We start from the raw sequence: 24,342 nt of genomic DNA, 5'->3' as shown, positions 1-24,342 counted from the left end.
ACATTAAAGAGTATTCAGAGACAACAGATCTGTTTCTACTTCTATCCTGCATTGACTCTTGACTCTAAAAACTACCAGCTTTATGTGAAGTGTCCTTACTTTCTATGATCACATAGCCATTTTTATTGAATTCTAGGGAATTCCAGTTAAGAACGTTGCCTGGCTGAACCTGGCTACCATATGAATAATACGCAATCTGATCAGGAGACAGAACAAAGTCCCACATGTGCACATCAGTCAGCATCCCTACAAATGACTGTTCAGTGTCAAACCCTCCACCGTAATTATCTTGCTCTTGACCCAAAATGATTTTTGGAGGTCCAGTCAAAGCACTTCCTGCCTTCAGTCCTTTTCGTGAACTTGGGTTTCTATTGACCCACATCTGCATGAGTCCTGTTTCACTGTCCCAGGTAACACACACTGAATTCCTGACATTGAATTCATCCTGCAAACCGTGAAAGTCAACAACTTTTCCTAATATGTTTAATTGATACGCTCCTCGTTTTGCCTTGAAAATTAGAAAGCCATTAGCTATTGATGGCAGAGAAAGTGAGAAAAGGCTCTGAGCTCTGGAAATGTCCGAGAAGGCACGCAGACACACAGTCACAGCGGTGAAGTTCTTCTCCTCCTCAGGACTGAGAGCCACATAATCAGTATTGGACGCTTCAGGAAATGTGAATATTTTACCTGAAAGATCTTTATAATTAAGACAATAAGTTTTTTTTTTCTTTTCTAGAACAGAATTAGACACAACTTCAATTATAAATGATAAAAACAAGTCAAGTCAAGTCAAGTTTATTTGTCTAGCGCTTTTAACAATAAACATTGTCGCAAAGCAGCTTTACAGAATTTTAACGACTTAAAACATGAGCTAATTTTATCCCTAATCTATCCCCAATGAGCAAGCCTGTGGCGACGGTGGCAAGGAAAAACTCCCTCAGACGACATGAGGAAGAAACCTCGAGAGGAACCAGATTCAAAAGGGAACCCATCCTCATTTGGGCAACAACAGACAGCCTGACTATAATATTAACAGTTTTAACATGAGGACAGTTTCGTTGATGTTATAGCTCTTCATTGATGGAAACTTGAGTGCAAAACTGTTCATGATAACTGCAGTCCTAAAGTTAGCAGGACAACTGTAGTCCTCAGCCATAAAAGCATTACTGTAAGAGTCCAGAGCATCCTCCAGGTATAACCCTCAACTATCCTCATGGGGCCGTCCTTCACAGGAGCAATGCGATAAAACTCCGACCAGACACAGGGCACCAGGATGAACCAAGCAGGCCCGAGGGGCAGAAGAGGCCAGCATCTCAATCCCAGGACCAACATGTAACTCAGAGGGACAGATTGGGGGGGGAAGAGAGAGAGAAAGAAAACACATGTTAGGTATGCCCTAAAAATGACAAGTATTAAGTCTGTGTGGTAGGCTCACAGAGACGAGAGTCTTGACATCAGGCATAACACACAACAATGGCATGTTAATATGGTAAAAAATATATCATGACCTGCTCTGGCTGGATGCTTGATTGGGTGATGGGAGAACACTCCTCAGCAATGATGAGATGCAGATGGGACCCTTAGGGCTGGCCAAGACAATTCAGTTACATTTCACCGGGTCTGGGACATGCGACAGAAGTCTGACGGCCGATTCCCTGCAGGCAACGATAGCCAGTCGAGGTCTCCACCCTCTCCACCAAAAGATTTCCTGTTGACTCCATAGAGTCAAGTAGACAAACCTTGTCTTTCAGCCTTGGTGAGGAGAAACGATAAGAAAAAGACCACAAGTCTCTTCATTTCTGTCGTGATGTCTCAGTCTGTTTATGAAATCAGCTTGAGAGTAGTGTCTGCACCTTGCGCTTAGGTCTGTGTACTTACTGGTGGATGTTTCATCTGGTACATGAAATCCAGGACAGTAAATGTGATGAAAGAACAGACTCCGACCACAAAGGGTCGTGGTAAAAAGATGTATTGGACTGAGAAGTAAGAGCCAAAAAAGTGGAAGAACCTTACATAACAAAAACAAACAAAGGGAACGTTTTGGCCTCAGCCCGTCCTTAGTGTTTCCTATTTTCCAAATGTTTCAGGCTTATCCCGTCCTCAGTATTTTCTGTTTTTCAAGTACTTTCACCATTTCCAAAAAAAAGTTGGGACATTTTCCAAAATCTCATCTCATCATCTCTCGCCGCTTTATCCTTCTACAGGGTCGCAGGCAAGCTGGAGCCTATCCCAGCTGACTACGGGCGAAAGGCAGGGTACACCCTGGACAAGTCGCCAGGTCATCACAGGGCTGACACATAGACACAGACAACCATTCACACTCACACCTACGGTCAATTTAGAGTCACCAGTTAACCTAACCTGCATGTCTTTGGACTGTGGGGGAAACCGGAGCACCCGGAGGAAACCCACGCGGACACGGGGAGAACATGCAAACTCCACACAGAAAGGCCCTCGCCGGACCCGGGGCTCGAACCCAGGACCTTCTTGCTGTGAGGCGACAGCGCTAACCACTACACCACCGTGCCGCCCCATTTTCCAAAATGCAATAAAAAAAAATCTATGATTTGTTTATTCACGTGAACCTTTATTTGAATGACAAAATACAAAGAAAAGATTTTTAATAGTTTTACTGACCAACTTAATTGTATTTTGTAAATATCAACCAAGTTAGATTTTGATGCCTGCAACACACTCCAAAAAAAGTTGGGACAGAGGCAAAATAAGGCTGAAAAGTTCATAGGATATTCAAGGAAAATCGTTTTGGAAGATTCCACAATAAGCAGGTTAATTGGTAACATGATTGGGTATAAAAGGAGCATGCAACAAAGGGTCAGTCTTTACAAGCAAGGATGAGTCATGGCTCCTGCATGATCACACTGTAAAAAAAAATCTGTTGTTTTTACGGAAAAATACTGGCAGCTGTGGTTGGCAGAATAATCCTGTTAAAAATACAGTGAAATGTAAACAACATTACAGAATAACTTGTACATTTCACTGGGATTCCATGATTCCAAGTTTCGCTGAAAGCATCTAGGAATGAATTGCAAGTGTTCTCGATTATTGGTTTTTGTGGCTCCAAAATGATGGTTACAAGCAATGATCTACTAGACAGATATTTTATTTGATTTAGAGTTTTACGAAATGTGCCGGAGAGCATCTACTGACATTTAAAAAAAATTTTTTTTAACAGGTCAATGATGTAATTTTTACTATCACATTCTGTTTTAGTATTACAGTTTGTCTGTGTTTAAACTACAACAATTTGTAAATTCTACAAAAAAAATGATCAATTCAACATATTCTTACTGTTAAATTAACAGTGGTATTTGGTTAGGAGTTTTACAGTATATTGATGTAAATTCCACACTGCTTCATTGTTTTTGTATTCACAGTTTTGTATGTCATGATTTTACATAAATTCACTGTTAATTCTGCGGACATTTTTTACAGTGCAGGTCATAACAAAGACCATCATAAAAATGGTGCCATCTGGCAAGGCATGTTGCAATACAGATGCAAGTGGGGTGTCAAACTCTCACGGTTACCAGAGGACTAGCCCCCCACTATAACCCTATCTATGTAATATAGACGAGAGGCTGAGGGCTACGAAACAGATATCGGCGCTGCCAAATGCGCCACTGAATGGTGTGGGAAGGACTTTGATTTTTTTTAACTCATCTCAGATGTACCGAAAGACAGTAGAAATGTTCTGTGGTCAGAGGAGTCCACATTCAGCTTGTTTTCAGGAAAACCAGACATCGAGTTCTCAGTGCCAAAGGTGAACACGACCCTCCAGTTTGTTATCAGAAAAAGGTGCAAAAGCCAGGCTCTATGAGTGTTTGTCTCTATGTGTCAGCACTGCGATGACCTGGCGACTTGTCCAGGGTGTACCCCGCCTCTTGCCCATAGTCCACTGGGATAAGCTCCAGCTTGTCTGTGACCCTACACAGGATAAGCAGCTACAGATAATGGATGGATGGAGATATTTCATATATAAGTCCAAGAAAGTACGATACTAATGCACAGGATCATCCATCCATGTTTGCTTTGATTAAAATACCAAGTGCAATGAATATGAATAAATGAGTGAATGAACCCTTTATTGTGACTTAGTCACAAGTACCAGTGAAATTAGCCATCAACCCGTCCGTACATATACACACACATACAATTGACACAGGGGGAGTAGACAGGACAGGACGACAGGGATGAAAAATACAGAGTAACATGATAGGAGGGGAGGAGAAAAAAAGCAACCCCCACACTATGGTCCTGTGGGGAGTACAGTGTGGGAACATTAAAAAAAACCCCTCAGCACATAAGCACAAAAATAACACAGTACACTTTACACATGACTCGGGACTCGAGGGGGAAGGGGGTGAGGGAGGGGGCGATCATGGGAGCGGGGTAAGGGGGAGGGGCAGAGGTATAGGTAACCCAGCGCAAACAAGCAGTCCGGTCCTGCAGCCGAAGACGGCGCTTACCCACTTGTCACAGTGGGGGTAAAATCAGCGACTGTGGGAAGTGGGGGAAGGAATACGAGAGAGTCTAACAGCAGTGATCTTCAGGGGGGGAGTTGTTGTCCCAGCAACAGCCTTGGCCAAGGCCAGTGCTGTCTGAGGGAGCCGAAAGCAGATAAGATTGTGATTGTTTGGTTTTGGGGCGAGTAGACACATTCCTTTACACGACTACTCTGTTTGTCCATTCTGGTCTCCGAATCGATCCATTTTCCTTTGCAAAGCCCAAAAGCTTCTCCATGATGTTATCCATGTTGCGGTTATGTAGAAATATGTGAATTAATATTCTAATAAGCTTACATAATACTGTGCAAATTGTCTTAGGCACCTTATTTTTTTCATACAAACTTTGTTATAGATTTCTATTTTATGACTTCTACATTATCGAGTCAGTACAAAAACATTTTAGAGTTCCAAACGTTCGTTCGTTTTCCAGCACAAAATTAAATGTTACAGAAAAAAAAGAGTTTGGAATATATCTTGCAGCATATTCCATAAGAGCCCAGTTTTCAGATTAAAAAAGAAAACATAACTAGACAGGGACACTCTAACGAGTGCAAACCCCGCCTTTTCCCTATTAAAATACATTGGGCGAAAATTTCGAAGTTCTGCCATGACCTTGACCTTTGACCTCTGACCTCCAAAATTTAAGGGTTTCCTTCCTGGGTGATTGGCAACACGTACAAAATTTGGTCCAAATCGATCCATTGGTTCTTGAGATATCTTGCAGACACACAGACAGACAGACAGACAGACAGACAGATACACACACACACAGACTGATGCAGGTGAAAATAATAACCCCTCCGACTACTGTCGGCGGGGTTAATGAAGGCTACTGGGTTTTGGTGCAAAATGAAGAAGTGAGTGTGACAGTCAAAGTGTCCAGAAGAACCGTGGCTGGTTCTGTAAGATGCGCAGTAAAACCTACAGCTCATTTCCGCATAAAACTGCACTCATTGTACCTCAGACTACTATTTTTTTTAAAGCAAAGGGTCGTCTCACACCAAATATCTACAACCCCGATTCCAAAAAAGTTGGGACAAAGTACAAATTGTAAATAAAAACGGAATGCAATTATGTGGACGTTTCAAAATTCCCTATTTTATTCAGAATAGAACATAGATAACATATCAAATGTTTAAACTGAGAAAATGTATCATTTAAAGAGAAAAATTAAGTGATTTTCAATTTCATGACAACAACACATCTCAAAAAAGTTGGGGCAAGACCATGTTTACCACTGTGAGACATCCCCTTTTCTCTTTACAACAGTCTGTAAACGTCTGGGGACTGAGGAGACAAGTTGCTCAAGTTTAGGGATAGGAATGTTAACCCATTCTTGTCTAATGTAGGATTCTAGTTGCTCAACTGTCTTAGGTCTTTTTTGTCGTATCTTCCGTTTTATGATGCACCAAATGTTTTCTATGGGTGAAAGATCTGGACTACAGGCTGGCCAGTTCAGTATCCGGACCCTTCTTCTACTGTACTCCTGTGGGGAGTACAGTGTAGGAACATTAAAAAAACACCTCAGCAGATAAGCACAAAAATAATACAGTACACTTTACACATGACTCGGGACTCGAGGGGGAAGGGGGTGAGGGAGGGGGCGATCCTGGGAGGGGGGTAAGGGGGAGGGGCAGAGGTATAGGTAATACAGCACAAACAAGCAGTCCGGTCCTGCAGCCGAAGACGGCGCTTACCCACTTGCCACACTGGGGGTAAAATCAGCGACCGTGGGAAGTGGGGGAAGGAATACGAGAGAGTCTAACAGCAGTGATCTTCGGGGGGGAGTTGTTGTCCCAGCAACAGCCTTGGCCAAGGCCAGTGCTGTCTGAGGGAGCCGAAAGCAGATAAGATTGGGATTGTTTGGTCTGGGGCGAGTAGATGCATTCCTTTACACGACTACTCTGTTCGTCCATTCTGGTCTCCGAATCGATCCATTTTCCTTTGCAAAGCCCAAAAGCTTCTCCATGATGTTATCCATGTTGCGGTTATGTAGAAATATGTGAATTAATATTCTAATAAGCTTATATAGTGCTGTGCAAATTGTCTTAGGCACCTTATTTTTTTTGATACAAACTTTGTTATAGATTTCTATTTTATGACTTCTACATTATCGAGTCAGTACAAAAACATTTTAGAGTTCCAAACGTTAATTCGTTTTCCAGCACAAAATTAAATGTTACAGAAAAAAAAGAGTTTGTAATATATCTGAGCAGCATATTCCATAAGAGCCCAGTTTTCAGATTAAAAAAGAAAACATAATGAAGGCTACTGGGTTTTGGAGCAAAATGAAGAAGCGAGTGTGACAGTCAAAGTGTCCAGAAGAACCGTGGCTGTTTCTGTAAGATGCTCAGTAAAACCTACAGCTCATTTCCACATAAAACTGCACTCATTGGACCTCAGACTACTATTTTTTTTAAAGCAAAGGGTTGTCTCACACCAAATATCTACCTTGTTTCATTTATTATGGCTTAGTGCTTACTGTTTATCATTTTTATTATCATTGAAACACTTAATTTCATTGTTTTTTAAGCCATTTTTGGTCGACAGCATTTCTTTACATGTACCTAAGACTTTTGCACAGAATTGTACAGTATATAAACTCACAGAAATCATGGAAAAGAGCAGGAGGCCTTGACAATACAGTATAGTGTGCAGTGGAGCATCTGTGATACTACCTTCCTAGCAGGGGCGCAGATAGGATTTTTGAACTGGGGGGGACTGAGCTGTCAGCAAATGATTCCATTTTGTGTATATATATATATATATATATATATATATATATATATATATATATATATATATATATATATATATATATGTGTGTGTGTGTGTGTGTGTGTGTGTATATATATATACACAAAACCGTTCAAAAAGTTTGGGGTCACTTTGAAATGTCCTTATTTTTGAAAGAAAAGCACTGTTCTTTTAAATGAAGATCACTTTAAACTAATCAGAAATACACTGTATACATTGCTAATGTGGTAAATGACTATTCTAGCTGCAAATGTCTGGTTTTTGGTGCAATATCTCCATAGGTGTATAGAGGCCCATTTCCAGCAACTATCACTCCAGTGTTCTAATGGTACAATGTGTTTGCTCATTGCCTCAGAAGGCTAATGGATGATTAGAAAACCCTTGTACAATCATGTTAGCACAGCTGAAAACAGTTGAGCTCTTTAGAGAAGCTATAAAACTGACCTTCCTTTGAGCAGATTGAGTTTCTGGAGCATCACATTTGTGGGGTCGATTAAATGCTCAAAATGGCCAGAAAAATGTCTTGACTATATTTTCTATTCATTTTACAACTTATGGTGGTAAATAAAAGTGTGACTTTTCATGGAAAACACAAAATTGTCTGGGTGACCCCAAACTTTTGAACGGTAGTGTGTATACATGTTATTTCACCTCCCTCACTGCCATCACCAGGAACTACCTGCAGGCCAGGACAATGATAACATTTTAACATAGCCTATGGAAATCCAAAGTTTACACATTATCATCACGCGCAGAAATTGCAAAACTGCAAAACTAGTTTTAAAACCGCTAAGTTCCAACTGTTAAACATAGCGAGAGGCTGGGCTACGTGTGTGTGTGTAAAGTGTAAACCAGTGCATCCTGACTTTCTAACTATGCCTGTGTGTTGCGTGAGCGGCAGTCAGTCAACAACTCTTCGCAAAGTTTCCTTATGAAACAATATGCTCACTGAAATTATGGCAGGGAATGCCAGATTAAACATTAAAACTGCCTTCTGAGCACTGTATCTACAGGCTGCCACCGAAAGAAGGAGGCTACCAGAAAGGCATCTCTACTCCGTACGATTTTACTTTCACTACGACATTACTTTGAACAGACTATCAAAAAATTGCAAGGTGATATGATAAAGTAAGGCACAGTTTACTTACAGTCGTTGTTTTTTTTTTTTGAAAAAACGATGCAATCACTGCTGTGCACCTCAATAAACCGAATGGTAATTAGTCTTTTGATTTTTCCGTGAGGTTTGCCTTATGCAAAGAAAGACAGCATAGACATTTTTTCCTCCCTATAAGTGGGGGGGACCGAATGAAGTGAATTTAAATCTGGGTGGGACGAATCCCCCCCGTCCCCCCTCTATCTGCGCCCATGCTTCCTAGGACACCCTTCGACATTATTATCACATTATTCATAAACCACATGCTTGAAAAACTTGATGGACCTATAGGGAATAAAATTGTCCAAAATTTAATGAGAAATCATCATGAAGCAAAGAAGAACCTCTGCCAAAGAGGTTAAAGTTGTGATGCAATGAAATCTTTATTGAATGTACGGGATATACAGTACTGCTGTAACATAATACTGATTCAAAAGAAAAAAACAAAATTGCGATGTGCTCCAAAGTACATTTTTTTTTGTCCATAGAAATTGTGTGACAGTTTAGCATAGGCAAAAAAAAAATTACAGAGTGAAAAAAGACGTGATATAGTATCATGTGGGGAAAAAATGCAACCTTACATTAAAGAGTATTCAGAGACAACAGATCTGTCTCTACTTCTATCCTGCATTGACTCTTGACTCTAAAAACTACCAGCTTTATGTGAAGTGTCCTTACTTTCTATGATCACATAGCCATTTTTATTGAATTCTAGGGAATTCCAGTTAAGAACATTGCCTGGCTGAATCTGGCTACCATATGAATAATACGCAATCTGATCAGGAGACAGAACAAAGTCCCACATGTGCACATCAGTCAGCATCCCTACAAATGACTGTTCAATGTCAAACCCTCCACCGTAATTATCTTGCTCTTGACCCAAAATGATTTTTGGAGGTCCAGTCAAAGCACTTCCTGCCTTCAGTCCTTTTCGTGAACTCGGGTTTCTATTGACCCACATCTGTGCGAGTCCTGTTTCACTGTCCCAGGTAACACACACTGAATTCCAGACATTGAATTCATCCTGCAAACCATGAAAGTCAACAACTTTTCCTAATATGTTTAATTGATACGCTCCTTGTTTTGACTTGAAAATTAGAAAGCCATTAGCTATTGATGGCAGAGAAAGTGAGAAAAGGCTCTGAGCTCTGGAAATGTCCGAGAAGGCACGCAGACACACAGTCACAGCGGTGAAGGTCTTCTCCTCCTCAGGACTGAGAGCCACATAATCAGTATTGGACGCTTCAGGAAATGTGAATATTTTACCTGAAAGATCTTTATAATGAAGACAATAAGTTTTTTTTTCTTTTCTACAACAGAATTAGACACAACTTCAATTATAAATGATAAAAACAAGTAGACAAACCTTGTCTTTCAGCCTTGGTGAGGAGAAACGATAAGAAAAAGACCACAAGTCTCTTCATTTCTGTTGTGATGTCTCAGTCTGTTTATGAAATCAGCTTGAGAGTGGTGTCTGCACCTTGCGCTTAGGTCTGTGTACTTACTGGTGGATGTTTCATCTGGTGCATGAAATCCAGGACAGTAAATGTAATGAAAGAACAGACTCCGACCACAAAGGGTTGTGCTAAAAAGATGTATTGGACTGAGAAGTAAGAGCCAAAAAAGTGGAAGAACCTTACATAACAAAAACAAACAAAGGGAAAGTTTTGGGCTCAGCCCGTCCTTAGTGTTTCCTATTTTCCAAATGTTTCAGGCTTATCCCGTCCTCAGTATTTTCTGTTTTTCAAGTACTTACACCATTTCCAAAAAAAAGTTGGGACATTGTCCAAAATGCAATAAAAAAATCTGTGATTTGTTTATTCACGTGAACCTTTATTTGAATGACAAAATACGAAGAAAAGATTTTTAATAGTTTTACTGACCAACTTAATTGTATTTTGTAAATATCAACCAAGTTAGATTTTGATGCCTGCAACACACTCCAAAAAAAGTTGGGACAGAGGCAAAATAAGGCTGAAAAGTTCATAGGATATTCAAGGAAAATCGTTTTGGAAGATTCCACAATAAGCAGGTTAATTGGTAACATGATTGGGTATAAAAGGAACATGCAACAAAGGCTCAGTCTTTACAAGCAAGGATGAGTCATGGCTCCTGCCTTTGTGCCAAAATTTGTGAGAGTATTGTCCGTCAATTCAAAAACAACATTTTTCAATACAAGGTTTTAGGTCTTTCAAAATCTATAGTCCATAATATTGTGAAAAATTTCAGGGAATTCGGAGACATCTCGGCGAGTAAAAGGCAAAGTCAGAAATCGCTGTTGAATGAACATGACCTTCAAGCCCTCAGGTGGCACTACCTGAGAAACTGTCATGCTAATGTGACAAATATAGCCACATGGGCTCAGGAGTACTTCGAAAAACCACTGTCACTTAACAGAGCCTGCCACTGCATTCAGAAATGCAACCTGAAACTGTATTACACATCGAGGAAGCCATTCATCAATTCTATGCAGAAATGGTGTTGATTTCTCTGGGCCTGAACTCATCTCACTGGCAAGCGGCCTAGTGGTTAGCGTGTCCGCCTCTTGATCACACTGTAAAAAAAAAATCCATTGTTTTTACGGAAAAATACTGGCAGCTGTGGTTGGCAGAATAATCCTGTTAAAAATACAGTGAAATGTAAACAACATTACAGAATAACTTGTACATTTCACTGGGATTCCATGTACAATTAATGATAACTAAATGTAAATTTTACAGGTATTCAATGTACAATAATCAATACATAACTGTTAATTTGTGTTAAGCGCGGGCGATTGCTCTAAGACAACGAGGGAAGCTCAGCCTCCTCTAAAAATGACGAACATCGTGTAGGATGAATTGCGCTAGGCTTATCTTATAGCCGACCTTATAACATTGCTATTTCAGATCCAGAATCATAGAAATATATGTGCTCAACCCAACTACAGTGTGAAATCATTCCCTTATAACTTTAATATGTGCGTGAGTTTTTCCCCCTCGTGACAGCGCGATGCAGCCCAGCCTCAGTGGACTTCAATGGCATTTGGGAGCTATGCGCTTTTCAATCTCAAAATACAAGACGATTATTGGACAAATACTGCGAAAACGCCCGCCCACGGACTCTCACGGACTCCCAGCCTCAGTGGACTTCAATGGCATTTGGGAGCTATGCGCTTTTCAATCTCAAAATGCAAGACGGTTATTGGACAAATACTGTGAAAACACCCACCTACGGACTCCCAGCCTCACATGGGAGGGCAGGGGCGTCAGAAGCATTTTTAATGTGGGGGGGACACACTGGTAGGGGGTGTGGGGGGTCCTCCCCCAGAACATTAATTAATTAATTAATTAATTAATTAGAGGCCATTTCCTGCATTCTGGTGTATTTTTAACAGGTTGTTAAACACCTAATTTTACCTACAAAAGTCACTTAATTCAATGACTATTTTCGAGACTCAACAATAAGTCCTCATTCAACTAGTCCATATCTTCATCAGCCTGTTTTTAACCCACTGCTCTGCCTAAGATAATGAGATGAATGTGACACAGTTTATCACCAACAATGACTTTATGGGTGCATTTTACTTTTTATTTTGTGTTTTCTTTTTTATTTAGTTTTAGATGTAACACACTGTGCCAAGCAATAGTGAAACTGTATGATTAAAAATAAGAATATTCATAATTTCACACAATGAACAGGCATGACATGGCATCATGCAAACTTCATAACACAAAATCACAGTGTCAAGCAACGGTGACACACAAAAAACAACTTCACACAATGAACAGGTGCAATTTTGTTCACCGCCAACAGTGACTTTAGTGGGTGCATTTTACTTTTTTCCGATTTAGTGATACTCATAACAAAAATGGCATGGCATCATGCAGTCTTCATAACACAATCACACTGTGTCAAGCAACGACACGTAAAAGAGAATTTCACACAATGAACAAGTGCAGTTTTGTCAACCTACATGCAATGGTGGTGCTACAGTAACATTTACAGATCAGTATAACAAATAGATTTATAGATAGAACTCCTTCTTACATTGGTGCCACCACAATTTCTACCACTTCATAACTTTTATCGCCCTTTCCTTCACAATCCACCTGGAATAACATCCATCTCTCACCATCACTTTCCTTTCTACTATTCCTTCCCCATACACTGATTTCCCATGTTACTTTCCAGAAAACTGGCAAAGACCAGACAAAACAAGTTCTTCAAATCCCAACAGGGAATTAGTAAATATTATCAGAGCAGACTTGACCTCATTCTTGGCATTACAGTAAGGCAGGCCTACTGGGTTTGAATTAAACGATAGCTAACATTAAGCTAGCTGATACATCTCCTAACATTGACTAGCCAGCTAACTGCACTAACATTTCCATTGGGACAAAAAACCCTGTCCTGTGGGGAAATTCTGACTGACTTTCTGCTGCTTTGTAAAGAATGTCCTTATGTCCATTGTGTCTGGGGAGGAGCAAATACTGCAAACAATTCACCATCAACCAAGAATACCCCATTAGGCTAAGCTTATTTCTTTGTTTAGTTGAACATTAATTTAACGTGGCCAAGGGTTACTTTTGAGGGCAGATAACAAAAGAATAAGGTTTCAGCAAAAGCTAGACATTGTGAGGTGGCAATGTGGCTGACGTCAACTCCTCCACTCTCGAACAGCTGCACCAACATGTCTCTGCTCGTGCTGATTCGCTTGCACGCGGTGAGCTGTTGTAGGGAACGCCCGGAAAACCCGGAGTGGATTTTCAGTGGTCTGTGTATTCTCTTATCGATCAAGTGGAATGGATTCTTTCACAAAGCAATAGAAACGGCGCTGGGTGAACTCATATTTTATGTTAAATTTGGGGGGGGGGGGGGTCCAAACGAAGAGTTATGAAATGTGAGGGGGACACGTCCCCTTCACATTCAATTGTGGCGACGCCCATGTGGGAGGGACATGGCAGTTTCCGCGAGGAGACTGGTGATTGGTGAAAGCGGCCGGATATTTTCTTTGATTGACAGCTCGTTTCAACTATAGACAGGCAGCGGTGAATTTCAGTTCAGTCCCATGCGGATTCGCAAGTGCTGTGGTGTATTGTAAGAGCTCAGCTTACATTTCGATTTCATTCATTACATACGGTTTCTACCAGCTTTTTTAGTTTGCATATATTTTCATTGTAAATAAAGTGTAAATATAGTGTTGTCAAGTTTGCTATCTTAGTTCCAGAAATTTCGTTTATTTGAGTGACTGAACTTGAACTTGAGGGGGCTAGTCAGCTAGCAAGAAAGCTGCGCACGGATGCCAAGCATTGCTGATTTAATTTTGGCGAAGCCATTTGCCAGTCTTCCTTTCGAGGAAAAAATTAAAATTAAAGAGCAGGGTAGACCAACGCCTCAAATTGACTTGGTGAAAAAGGTAGGGAATAATACTCCTTTATTTCAGCTCTCCTGGTACGAGAAAGTGGCTAACAGCAAGTGACCCACATCAACAACAGTAAATAGGCTACTTTAGTAATATGTCATGGATGGACCAAAAATATAGAATCTATTTAAAATGTTTATGCTGAGTAGATTATATTGGAATATATATTTTTCTGGATATGAATTAAACACAGCTACAATTTGGAAAACATTTTTAAACAAAAACAGCCGAGAACATTTCACACTTCCGGGTTCACTTCCGGGGCGCTCCTTAGCGTGCGACCCTGCAGCCTGCGTCTCTATCTTTTAATGTTGTAGCTGTTTAAATTGTCTTCTTAAAATTTTGTTTTCGAGTATGAATGTATTCTGTCAGTGATTTTTAGCCATGTATATTATTGGAACTTTCTTGGAACTCCTCGTGATCTTCCTCTTGGTATCGTTGCTACTGGGGGCTCCTAGGCCTACCTGTTGGGAAGCAGGTGGACTTGGAATTACCGGGAGAGCAACATACAGCAGGGAGTTTGTCCTCTCGCTGCGGACTTCAACAGCCGGGGTTATCCCTGCTACTATCCCGAGGGCGCTGCGGTGTGTACCGGCCTTGAAACCTCGGAAGAGGGGGAAGAGAGGTGGCTTACGCCGGAGATTGAAAACTTTTCGGCTGGATAATCGCCGCAAGCTACCACCGCTCCCCTCTGTATTGTTATCAAATGTGCAATCTATCTGTAACAAGATTGACGAATTGGAATTATGGACTAAGACTAGAGCGGAGATCAGGGAGTCGTGTTTACTTGCTTTTACGGAATCATGGCTCACCGACCTAGATCGGGACGAGGATCAGTCAATAACTGGGTTTGGAAGCCCAATTCGGCTCGACAGGTCACCGGAGGCAACAGGAAAAAACAGAGGAGGAGGGGTGTGTTTTTACATCAATGAGCGGTATTGCAATACTATTACGATCAGGGAAAAAATATGCACCGCCGACATAGAATTACTGTCCATCTCACTACGCCCCTTCTACCTTCCGCGTGAGTTTCAACAACTTTTTTATACACTGGTATACATTCACCCGCGCGCAAATGCGGCCGCTGCTGCTCAGCTGATTGCAGACACTACACATAAACTGGACGAAATTTGCCCCGATGCACCTAAATTTATTTTGGGAGATTTTAACCACTGTGATTTGAGTAAGACTATGAGGACTTATGATCAATATGTTACTTGTACTACAACGCAGAAAATGACCTTGATTGATCTGTGCTATGGGTCAGTGGATGGTGCTTACAGCTCCATACCTATGCCTTCCTTGGGAGCTTCCTATCATAACAGTATTTACCTCATGCCAGTGTACAAACCTTCTTTCAGACGCCTAGAACACAATGAGAGAACTGTGAAACTCTGGTCAGAGGATAGTATCTCTTCACTTCAAGCATGTTTTGAGTGTACGGTCTGGGAGTGCTTTCAGGAAGGGTCTGAGAACATTGATGAACTTGCAGACACGGTATCTTCATATATCACATTTTGTGTGGATATGGTCATCCCAACTAAGACTACCGTCACTTTTCCGAACAACAAACCATGGATGACGAAAGAACTAAAATCTGTCATTAACAAGAAAAAGAGGATTTTCTATACTGGTGATATTTGGGAGATTAAAGCGGTGTGCAAAGAAGTAAAAAATGAGATTAGGAAAGCTAAAATGAAATATAGAAGAAAAGTAGAAGAGCAATACAGGGGAGGGGATCTTAGAGCCGCCTGGCGAGGAATAAAGTCAATGGCATCATTAAACCAACAAGCCGAATACGGCAGAAGGACTATTACTATCCAAGGTGTTGAGTCATGTGATCTTCCAAATGCTTTTAATTTATTTTACTCACGTTTCGAATCCGATGACTTTGGTAACAATATTTCTATGTGGAGAAACACTTTGGTTCCTAATCATGACCTAATAATATCTCAGGAGCAAGTAACAACCCTGTTTAAGAAGGTCAATATTAGGAAAGCTGCTGGTCCTGATGCTGTTTGCGGACGCACACTACGTCATTGTGCAGAACAACTAAGTGGAGTTTTCACCTCCCTCTTCAATATGTGTGCAACAAAAGGGCTGATTCCCCAAATATGGAAGAGCTCCACTATAATACCATTAGCTAAATTAAATAAACCTAAGGAGCTGAAAGACTTTAGACCTGTAGCTCTTACATCCTTGGTGATGAAGAATTTTGAAAAAATCCTCAAAAATGAAATTTTGTCCTTGGTCACTGGGAAGCTGGATCCACTACAGTTTGCATATCAAACAGGCAGAAGTGTGGATGATGCAAAACTTTTTATTTTAGATAAAATATATAAACACTTGGAGAAACCTGGCTCCCATGCCAGGCTTTTATTTGCAGATTTTTCTTCTGCTTTCAATAAAATGCAGCCGCATATTTTGATTGAGAGACTGAAAAATGACTTTCAATTACCAAATCAATTACTGCTTTTGATTTTAAATTTCTTAACAGATAGAAGTCAGAGAGTCTTAGTAAATGGTCATTTGTCTCAACCAATCACTTCAAATACTGGCTCGCCACAAGGATGTGTACTCTCTCCCCTGCTATTTATTCTATATACAGACAGCTGTAGGTCTTCCCAGCAAGGAAGCTACCTGGTTAAGTTTTCAGATGACACTGCACTGCTATCCCTGTTCCAAGGTCCACATTCCACTCATGGGCCAACACTGTCATCATTTGTGAAGTGGTGCGACGATAACTTTCTAGACTTGAACGTAGATAAAACAAAGGAGCTCATAATAGATTTTAGGAGAGCGAAGGCCGAATCAAAGGCAAGTGTCAAACATGGGGGGGAAGTTGAAATAGTTGATTCTTACAAATACTTAGGCACAATATTTGATAGTGACCTGAATTTTCATTTAAACGCAGATACAATTATTAAAAAGGGACAGCAGAGAATTCATCTACTGAGGAAGCTTAACTCCTTCAGTGTCTCTAAAACCATTTTGTGTAATTTTTATCAGTCTTTTATTGAAAGTCTTTTAACGTTTTCTTTTTTATGTTGGTTTAACACTTTATCAGTCAAAGACAAAAACAGTCTTAGTAGTATTGTTAACACCTCATCAAGGATTATTGGAACACACCTTAACGGTTTGAGCGCTCTGTTTAACAAACAGGCAGTCCAAAAGGCTAGAAGTATCATTAGCCAACCTGACCATGTGTTAAGTGGTCAGTTTTCTTTAATGCCCTCTGGGAGGCGCTATTACTCGGTCAGAGCGAAAACAAATAGGTACTCAAATTCTTTCATCCCTGTAAGTATTAGATTATTAAATAAGATGGTAGGGATAGAGTACACCAATGAGAACTTGATTTATTAAATGCTGGCTATCACTGTCAGGGTAGGGTGTGATGTTTGACTGGATGTGAGTATATTGGATGTATGTGTATATGTCTTGTGTTCTCTTAATTATTTTTAAATTATTGTTGTCTGATGGAGACTGAGCTGTAAACTAAATTGCCCATTGATGGGACAAATAAAGTAATCTTGAACTTGAACTACAGACCTGGATTAAAAGTGAAGGGTTATTAAAATTGTCAATAAAACATTTCTCAGTCAAAATAAGTAAATATAGGGAAAGTGTCATTGAATGAAATGTGTGGCACCCAGCTCTACTGCTGAGGTTCCTGACAAAGAGCTGCTTTCAATAATGATCAATTTTTAAACAACATGCCACAATTTTAAAATATAAAATGTTAAAATATCCCCCCCCAACACCACCATCATGTATATTGGACAGTAGGCTAATGGGCCAAAAGAACCTATTATTTCACAGTTTGTGATGCTGCCAACAATCAGCCAGATCAGAGGCAAGAGTATGGGCAAAATTGATGTTTTTTTTCTTTTAAAATCTGGAAATATCGTAACCGACCAGCCTCCCCTGTTTGAAAGACTACCAGCCGCCACTGGTGTTAAGACCTAAAGTTTCGCTGAAAGCATCTAGGAATGAATTGCGAGTGTTCTCAATTATTGGTTTTTGTGGCTCCAAAATGATGGTTACAAGCAGTGATCTACTAGACAGATATTTTATTTGATTTAGAGTTTTACGAAATGTGCCGGAGAGCCTCTACTGAATTTTTTTTTTAACAGGGCAATGATGTAATTTTAACTATCACATTCTGTTTTAGTATTACAGTTTGTCTGTGTTTAAACTACAACAATTTGTAAATTCTGCAAAAAAAATATGATCAATTCAACATATTCTTACTGTTAAATTAACAGTGGTATTTGGTTAGGAGTTTTAAAGTATATTGATGTAAATTCCACACTGCTTCATTGTTTTTGTATTTACAGTTTTTTATGTCATGATTTTACATAAATTCACTGTTAATTCTACGGGCATTTTTTACAGTGCAGGACATACCAAAGGCCATCATAAAAATGGTGCCATCTGGCAAGGCATGTTGCAATACAAATGCAAGTGGGGTGTCAAACTCTCACGGTTACCAAAGGACTAGCCCCCCACTATAACCCTAGCTATGTAATATAGACAAGGGGCTGAGGGCTACGAAACAGAGATCGGCGCGGCCAAATGTGCCATTGAATGGTGTGGGAAGGACTTTGATTTTTTTTAACTCATCTCAGATGTAGCAAAAGACAGTAATAATGTTCTGTGGTCAGAGGAGTCCACATTCAGCTTGTTTTCAGGAAAACCAGACATCGAGTTCTCAGTGCCAAAGGTGAACATGACCATCCAGTTTGTTATCAGAGAAAGGTGCAAAAGCCAGCATCTGTGAGTGTTTGTCTCTATGTGTCAGCACTACGATGACCTGGCGACTTGTCCAGGGTGTACCCCGCCTCTTGCCCATAGTCAGCTGGGATAGGCTCCAGCTTGTCTGTGACCCTACACAGGATAAGCAGCTACAGATACTGGATGGATGGAGATATTTCATATATAAGTTAAAGAAAGTACTATACTAATGCACAGGATCATCCATCCATGTTTGCTTTGATTAAAATACCAAGTGCAATGAATATGAATGAATGAATGAATGAACCCTTTATTGTCACTTAGTCACAAGTACCAGTGAAATTAGCCATCAACCCGTCCGTACATATACACACACATACAATTGACACAGGGGGAGTAGACAGGACAGGAAGACAGGGATGAAAAATAAAGAGTAACATGAGGGGAGGAGAGGAGAAAAAAAGCAACCCCCACACTATGCTCCTGTGGGGAGTACAGTGTAGGAACATTAAAAAACACCTCAGCAGATAAGCACAAAAATAACACAGTACACTTTACACATGACTCGGGACTCAAGGGGGAAGGGGGTGAGGGAGGGGGCGATCCTGGGAGGGGGGGTAAGGGGGAGGGGCAGAGGTATAGGTAACACAGCGCAAACAAGCAGTCCGGTCCTGCAGCCGAAGACGCCGCTTACCCACTTGTCACAGTGGGGGTAAAATCAGCGACCGTGGGAAGTGGGGGAAGGAATACGAGAGAGTCTAACAGCAGTGATCTTCAGGGGGGGAGTTGTTGACCCAGCAACAGCCTTGGACAAGGCCAGTGCTGTCTGAGGGAGCCGAAAGCAGATAAGATTGGGATTGTTTGGTCTTGGGGCGAGTAGACGCATTCCTTTACACGACTACTCTGTTTGTCCATTCTGGTCTCTGAATCGATCCATTTTCCTTTGCAAAGCCCAAAAGCTTCTCCATGATGTTATCCATGTTGCGGTTATGTAGAAATATGTGAATTAATATTCTAATAAGCTTATATAGTGCTGTGCAAATTGTCTTAGGCACCTTATTTTTTTGATACAAACTTTGTTATAGATTTCTATTTTATGACTTCTACATTATCGAGTCAGTACAAAAACATTTTAGAGTTCCAAACGTTCATTCGTTTTCCAGCACAAAATTAAATGTTACAGAAAAAAAAGAGTTTGTAATATATCTGAGCAGCATATTCCATAAGAGCCCAGTTTTCAGATTAAAAAAGAAAACATAATGAAGGCTACTGGGTTTTGATGCAAAATGAAGAAGCGAGTGTGACAGTCAAAGTGTCCAGAAGAACCGTGGCTGATTCTGTATGATGCTCAGTAAAACCTACAGCTCATTTCCACATAAAACTGCACTCATTGGACCTCAGACTACTATTTTTTTTAAAGTAAAGGGTCGTCTCACACCAAATATCTACCTTGTTTCATTTATTATGGTTTAGTGCTTACTGTTTATCGTATTTATTAACGTTGAAACACTTAATTTCATTGTTTTTTAAGCCATTTTTGGTCAACAGCATTTCTTTACATGTACCTAAGACTTTTGCACAGAATTGTACAGTATATAAACTCACAGAAATCATGGAAAAGAGCAGGAGGCCTTGACAATACAGTATAGTGTGCAGTGGAGCATCTGTGATACTACCTTCCTAGGACACCCTTCAACATTATTACCACATTATTCATAAACCACATGCTTGAAAAACTTGATGGACCTATAGGGAATAAAATTGTCTAAAATTTAATGAGAAATCATCATGAAGCAAAGAAGAACCTCTGCCAAAGAGGTTAAAGTTGTGATGCAATGAAATCTTTATTGAATGTACGGGATATACAGTACTGCTGTAACATAATACTGATTCAAAAGAAAAAAACAAAATTGCAATGTGCTCCAAAGTAATTTTTTTTTGTCCTTAGAAACTGTGAGACAGTTTAGCATAGGGAAAAAAAAATTACAGAGTGAAAAAAGACGTGATATAGTATCATGTGGGGAAAAAATGCAACCTTACATTAAAGAGTATTCAGAGACAACAGATCTGTCTCTACTTCTATCCTGCATTGACTCTTGACTCTAAAAACTACCAGCTTTATGTGAAGTGTCCTTACTTTCTATGATCACATAGCCATTTTTATTGAATTCTAGGGAATTCCAGTTAAGAACGTTGCCTGGCTGAACCTGGCTACCATATGAATAATACGCAATCTGATCAGGAGACAGAACAAAGTCCCACATGTGCACATCAGTCAGCGTCCCTACAAATGACTGTTCAGTGTCAAAACCTCCACCGTAATTATCTTGCTCTTGACCCAAAATGATTTTTGGAGGTCCAGTCAAAGCACTTCCTGCCTTCAGTCCTTTTCGTGAACTCGGGTTTCTATTGACCCACATCTGCGCGAGTCCTGTTTCAGTGTCCCAGGTAACACACACTGAATTCCAGACATTGAATTCATCCTGCAAACCATGAAAGTCAACAACTTTTCCTAATATGTTTAATTGATACGCTCCTCGTTTGCCTTGAAAATTAGAAAGCCATTAGCTATTGATGGCAGAGAAAGTGAGAAAAGGCTCTGAGCTCTGGAAATGTCCGAGAAGGCACGCAGACACACAGTCACAGCAGTGAAGTTCTTCTCCTCCTCAGGACTGAGAGCCACATAATCAGTATTGGACGCTTCAGGAAATGTGAATATTTTACCTGAAAGATCTTTATAATTAAGACAATAAGTTTTTTTTTCTTTTCTACAACAGAATTAGACACAACTTCAATTATAAATGATAAAAACAAGTCAAGTCAAGTCAAGTTTATTTGTCTAGCGCTTTTAACAATAAACATTGTCGCAAAGCGGCTTTACAGAATTTTAACGACTTAAAACATGAGCTAATTTTATCCCTAATCTATCCCCAATGAGCAAGCCTGTGGCGACGGTGGCAAGGAAAAACTCCCTCAGATGACATGAGGAAGAAACCTCGAGAGGAACCAGACTGAAAAGGGAACCCATCCTCATTTGGGCAACAACAGACAGCCTGACTATAATATTAACAGTTTTAACATGAAGTCAGTTTCGTTGATGTTATAGCTCTTCATTGATGGAAACTTGAGTGCAAAACTGTTCATGATAACTGCAGTCCTAAAGTTAGCAAGACAACTGTAGTCCTCAGCCATAAAAGCATTACTGTAAGAGTCCAGAGCATTCTCCAGGTATAACCCTCAACTATCCTCATGGGTCTGTCCTTCACAGGAGCAATGCGATAAAACTCCGACCAGACACAGGGCACCAGGATGAACCAAGCAGGCCCGAGGGGCAGAAGAGGCCAGCATCTCAATCCCAGGACCAACATGTAACTCAGAGGGACAGATTGGGGGAGGGAAGAGAGAGAGAAAGAAAACACATGTTAGGTATGCCCTAAAAATGACAAGTATTAAGTCTGTGTGGTAGGCTCACAGAGACGAGAGTCTTGACATTAGGCATAACACACAACAATGGCATGTTAATATGGTAAAAAATATATCATGACCTGCTCTGGCTGGATGCTTGATTGGGTGATGGGAGCACACTCCTCAGCAATGATGAGATGCAGATGGGACCCTTAGGGCTGGCCAAGACAATTCAGTTACATTTCACCGGGTCTGGGACATGCGACAGAAGTCTGACGGCCGATTCCCTGCAGGCTACGATAGCCAGTCGAGGTCTCCGCCCTCTCCACCAAAAGATTTCCTGTTGACTCCATAGAGTCAAGTAGACAAACCTTGTCTTTCAGCCTTGGTGAGGAGAAACGATAAGAAAAAGACCACAAGTCTCTTCATTTCTGTCGTGATGTCTCAGTCTGTTTATGAAATCAGCTTGAGAGTGGTGTCTGCACCTTGCGCTTAGGTCTGTGTACTTACTGGTGGATGTTTCATCTGGTGCATAAAATCCAGGACAGTAAATGTGATGAAAGAACAGACTCCGACCACAAAGGGTCGTGCTAAAAAGATGTATTGGACTGAGAAGTAAGAGCCAAAAAAGTGGAAGAACTTTACATAACAAAAACAAACAAAGGGAAAGTTTTGGGCTCAGCCCGTCCTTAGTGTTTCCTATTTTCCAAATGTTTCAGGCTTATCCCGTCCTCAGTATTTTCTGTTTTTCAAGTACTTTCACCATTTCCAAAAAAAAGTTGGGACATTTTCCAAAATGCAATAAAAAAATCTATGATTTGTTTATTCACATGAACCTTTATTTGAATGACAAAATACAAAGAAAAGATTTTTAATAGTTTTACTGACCAACTTAATTGTATTTTGTAAATATCAACCAAGTTAGATTTTGATGCCTGCAACACACTCCAAAAAAAGTTGGGACAGAGGCAAAATAAGGCTGAAAAGTTCATAGGATATTCAAGGAAAATTGTTTTGGAAGATTCCACAATAAGCAGGTTAATTGGTAACATGATTGGGTATAAAAGGAGCATGCAACAAAGGCTCAGTCTTTACAAGCAAGGATGAGTCATGGCTCCTGCCTTTGTGCCAAAATTTGTGAGAGTATTGTCCGTCAATTCAAAAACAACATTTTTCAATACAAGGTTTTAGGTCTTTCAAAATCTATAGTCCATAATATTGTGAAAAAATTCAGGGAATTCGGAGACATCTCGGCGCGTAAAGGGCAAAGTCAGAAATCGCTGTTGAATGAACATGACCTTCAAGCCCTCAGGTGGCACTACCTGAGAAACTGTCATGCTAATGTGACAAATATAGCCACATGGGCTCAGGAGTACTTCGAAAAACCACTGTCACTTAACAGAGCCTGCCACTGCATTCAGAAATGCAACCTGAAACTGTATTACACATCGAGGAAGCCATTCATCAATTCTATGCAGAAATGGTGTTGATTTCTCTGGGCCTGAACTCATCTCACTGTCAAGTGGCCTAGTGGTTAGCGTGTCCGCCTCTTGATCACACTGTAAAAAAAAATCCGTTGTTTTTACGGAAAAATACTGGCAGCTGTGGTTGGCAAAATAATCCTGTTAAAATTACAGTGAAATGTAAACAACATTACAGAATAACTTGTACATTTCACTGGGACTCCATGTACAATTAATGATAACTAAATGTAAATTTTACATGTATTCAATGTACAATAATCAATACATAACTGTTAATTTGTGTTAAGACCTAAAGTTTCGCTGAAAGCATCTAGGAATGAATTGCGAGTGTTCTCAATTATTGGTTTTTGTGGCTCCAAAATGCTGGTTACAAGCAATGATCTACTAGACAGATATTCTTGAGTATTCTGGAAAAACCTAGTAAGTCCGAAAAAACTAGTTTTGAGAAAATGAAGAAAAACTAATCCCAGCTGGGATTAAGCAACCTCATTTTAGAACAACTTGCTGTGTGCTTATTTTTTCTTGTTTTAGTAAGGGTAATTTGTATAAAATATGTAATTTCAATATTTTGGCTTTTTCCATATGAAAACATGACATACCAGGTTTTTCCAGAATAGAAGTGGAAAGGTTTGACGACAATTTATGAACAAAAACCTAGCAAGTCAAAGAACATTGATTTCTTTATTGAAAAGTAAACTCTCTAAATAACTTTAAAGCCATTTCGGCAGGAACACAGAATCAAAACATGAATTTATTAACAGCAGCTCCTTATTACAATACCATTCTATGTTTAGATACCTGAAAGGTGTAAATCAAAGTGTTCCTCATGGGTCATGGCAGTAAGTAAATCCCAGGTGTGAATACCCACACAATACCCAC

General features: G+C 40.1%; 2 protein-coding genes and 1 pseudogene across 2 annotated transcripts; all 3 read right to left on the bottom strand.

Moving 5' to 3' along the window:
* Positions 1 to 64: 64 nt before the first annotated feature.
* Positions 65 to 1,797, bottom strand: LOC132865802 (serum amyloid P-component-like). The gene is made up of 2 exons (XM_060898305.1): positions 1,740 to 1,797; positions 65 to 696 (listed from the first exon to the last, which is right to left on the bottom strand). The coding sequence occupies exons 1-2, from the start codon at positions 1,795 to 1,797 to the stop codon at positions 65 to 67; spliced, it is 690 nt and encodes a 229-aa protein (XP_060754288.1).
* A 7,282-nt stretch (positions 1,798 to 9,079) lies between these two features.
* On the bottom strand, positions 9,080 to 9,910 carry LOC132865801 (serum amyloid P-component-like). The gene is made up of 2 exons (XM_060898304.1): positions 9,803 to 9,910; positions 9,080 to 9,711 (listed from the first exon to the last, which is right to left on the bottom strand). The coding sequence occupies exons 1-2, from the start codon at positions 9,858 to 9,860 to the stop codon at positions 9,080 to 9,082; spliced, it is 690 nt and encodes a 229-aa protein (XP_060754287.1). The 5' UTR covers positions 9,861 to 9,910.
* Positions 9,911 to 14,208: 4,298 nt separating this feature from the next.
* Positions 14,209 to 22,408, bottom strand: LOC132865800 (serum amyloid P-component-like; annotated as a pseudogene).
* Positions 22,409 to 24,342: the final 1,934 nt, after the last annotated feature.

This window comes from Neoarius graeffei, chromosome 18 (genome assembly GCF_027579695.1).
Source record: "Neoarius graeffei isolate fNeoGra1 chromosome 18, fNeoGra1.pri, whole genome shotgun sequence".
Taxonomy (NCBI): Eukaryota; Metazoa; Chordata; class Actinopteri; order Siluriformes; family Ariidae; genus Neoarius; species Neoarius graeffei.
Note: the sequence above shows the minus strand (reverse complement) of the source record. Positions and strands in the feature narration are given on the sequence as shown.

What these genes read in the sequence shown, in the direction of transcription:
- LOC132865801 (XM_060898304.1), bottom strand. Translation starts at nt 9,860, where the DNA reads ATGAAGAGACTTGTGGTCTTTTTCTTATCGTTTCTCCTCACCAAGGCT. An exon ending in CACCAAGGCTGAAAGACAAG is followed by an intron (nt 9,712 to 9,802) that starts GTTTGTCTACTT and finishes TTCATTATAAAG; the next exon opens with ATCTTTCAGGTAAAATATTC.
- LOC132865802 (XM_060898305.1), bottom strand. Translation starts at nt 1,797, where the DNA reads ATGAAGAGACTTGTGGTCTTTTTCTTATCGTTTCTCCTCACCAAGGCT. An exon ending in CACCAAGGCTGAAAGACAAG is followed by an intron (nt 697 to 1,739) that starts GTTTGTCTACTT and finishes TTAATTATAAAG; the next exon opens with ATCTTTCAGGTAAAATATTC.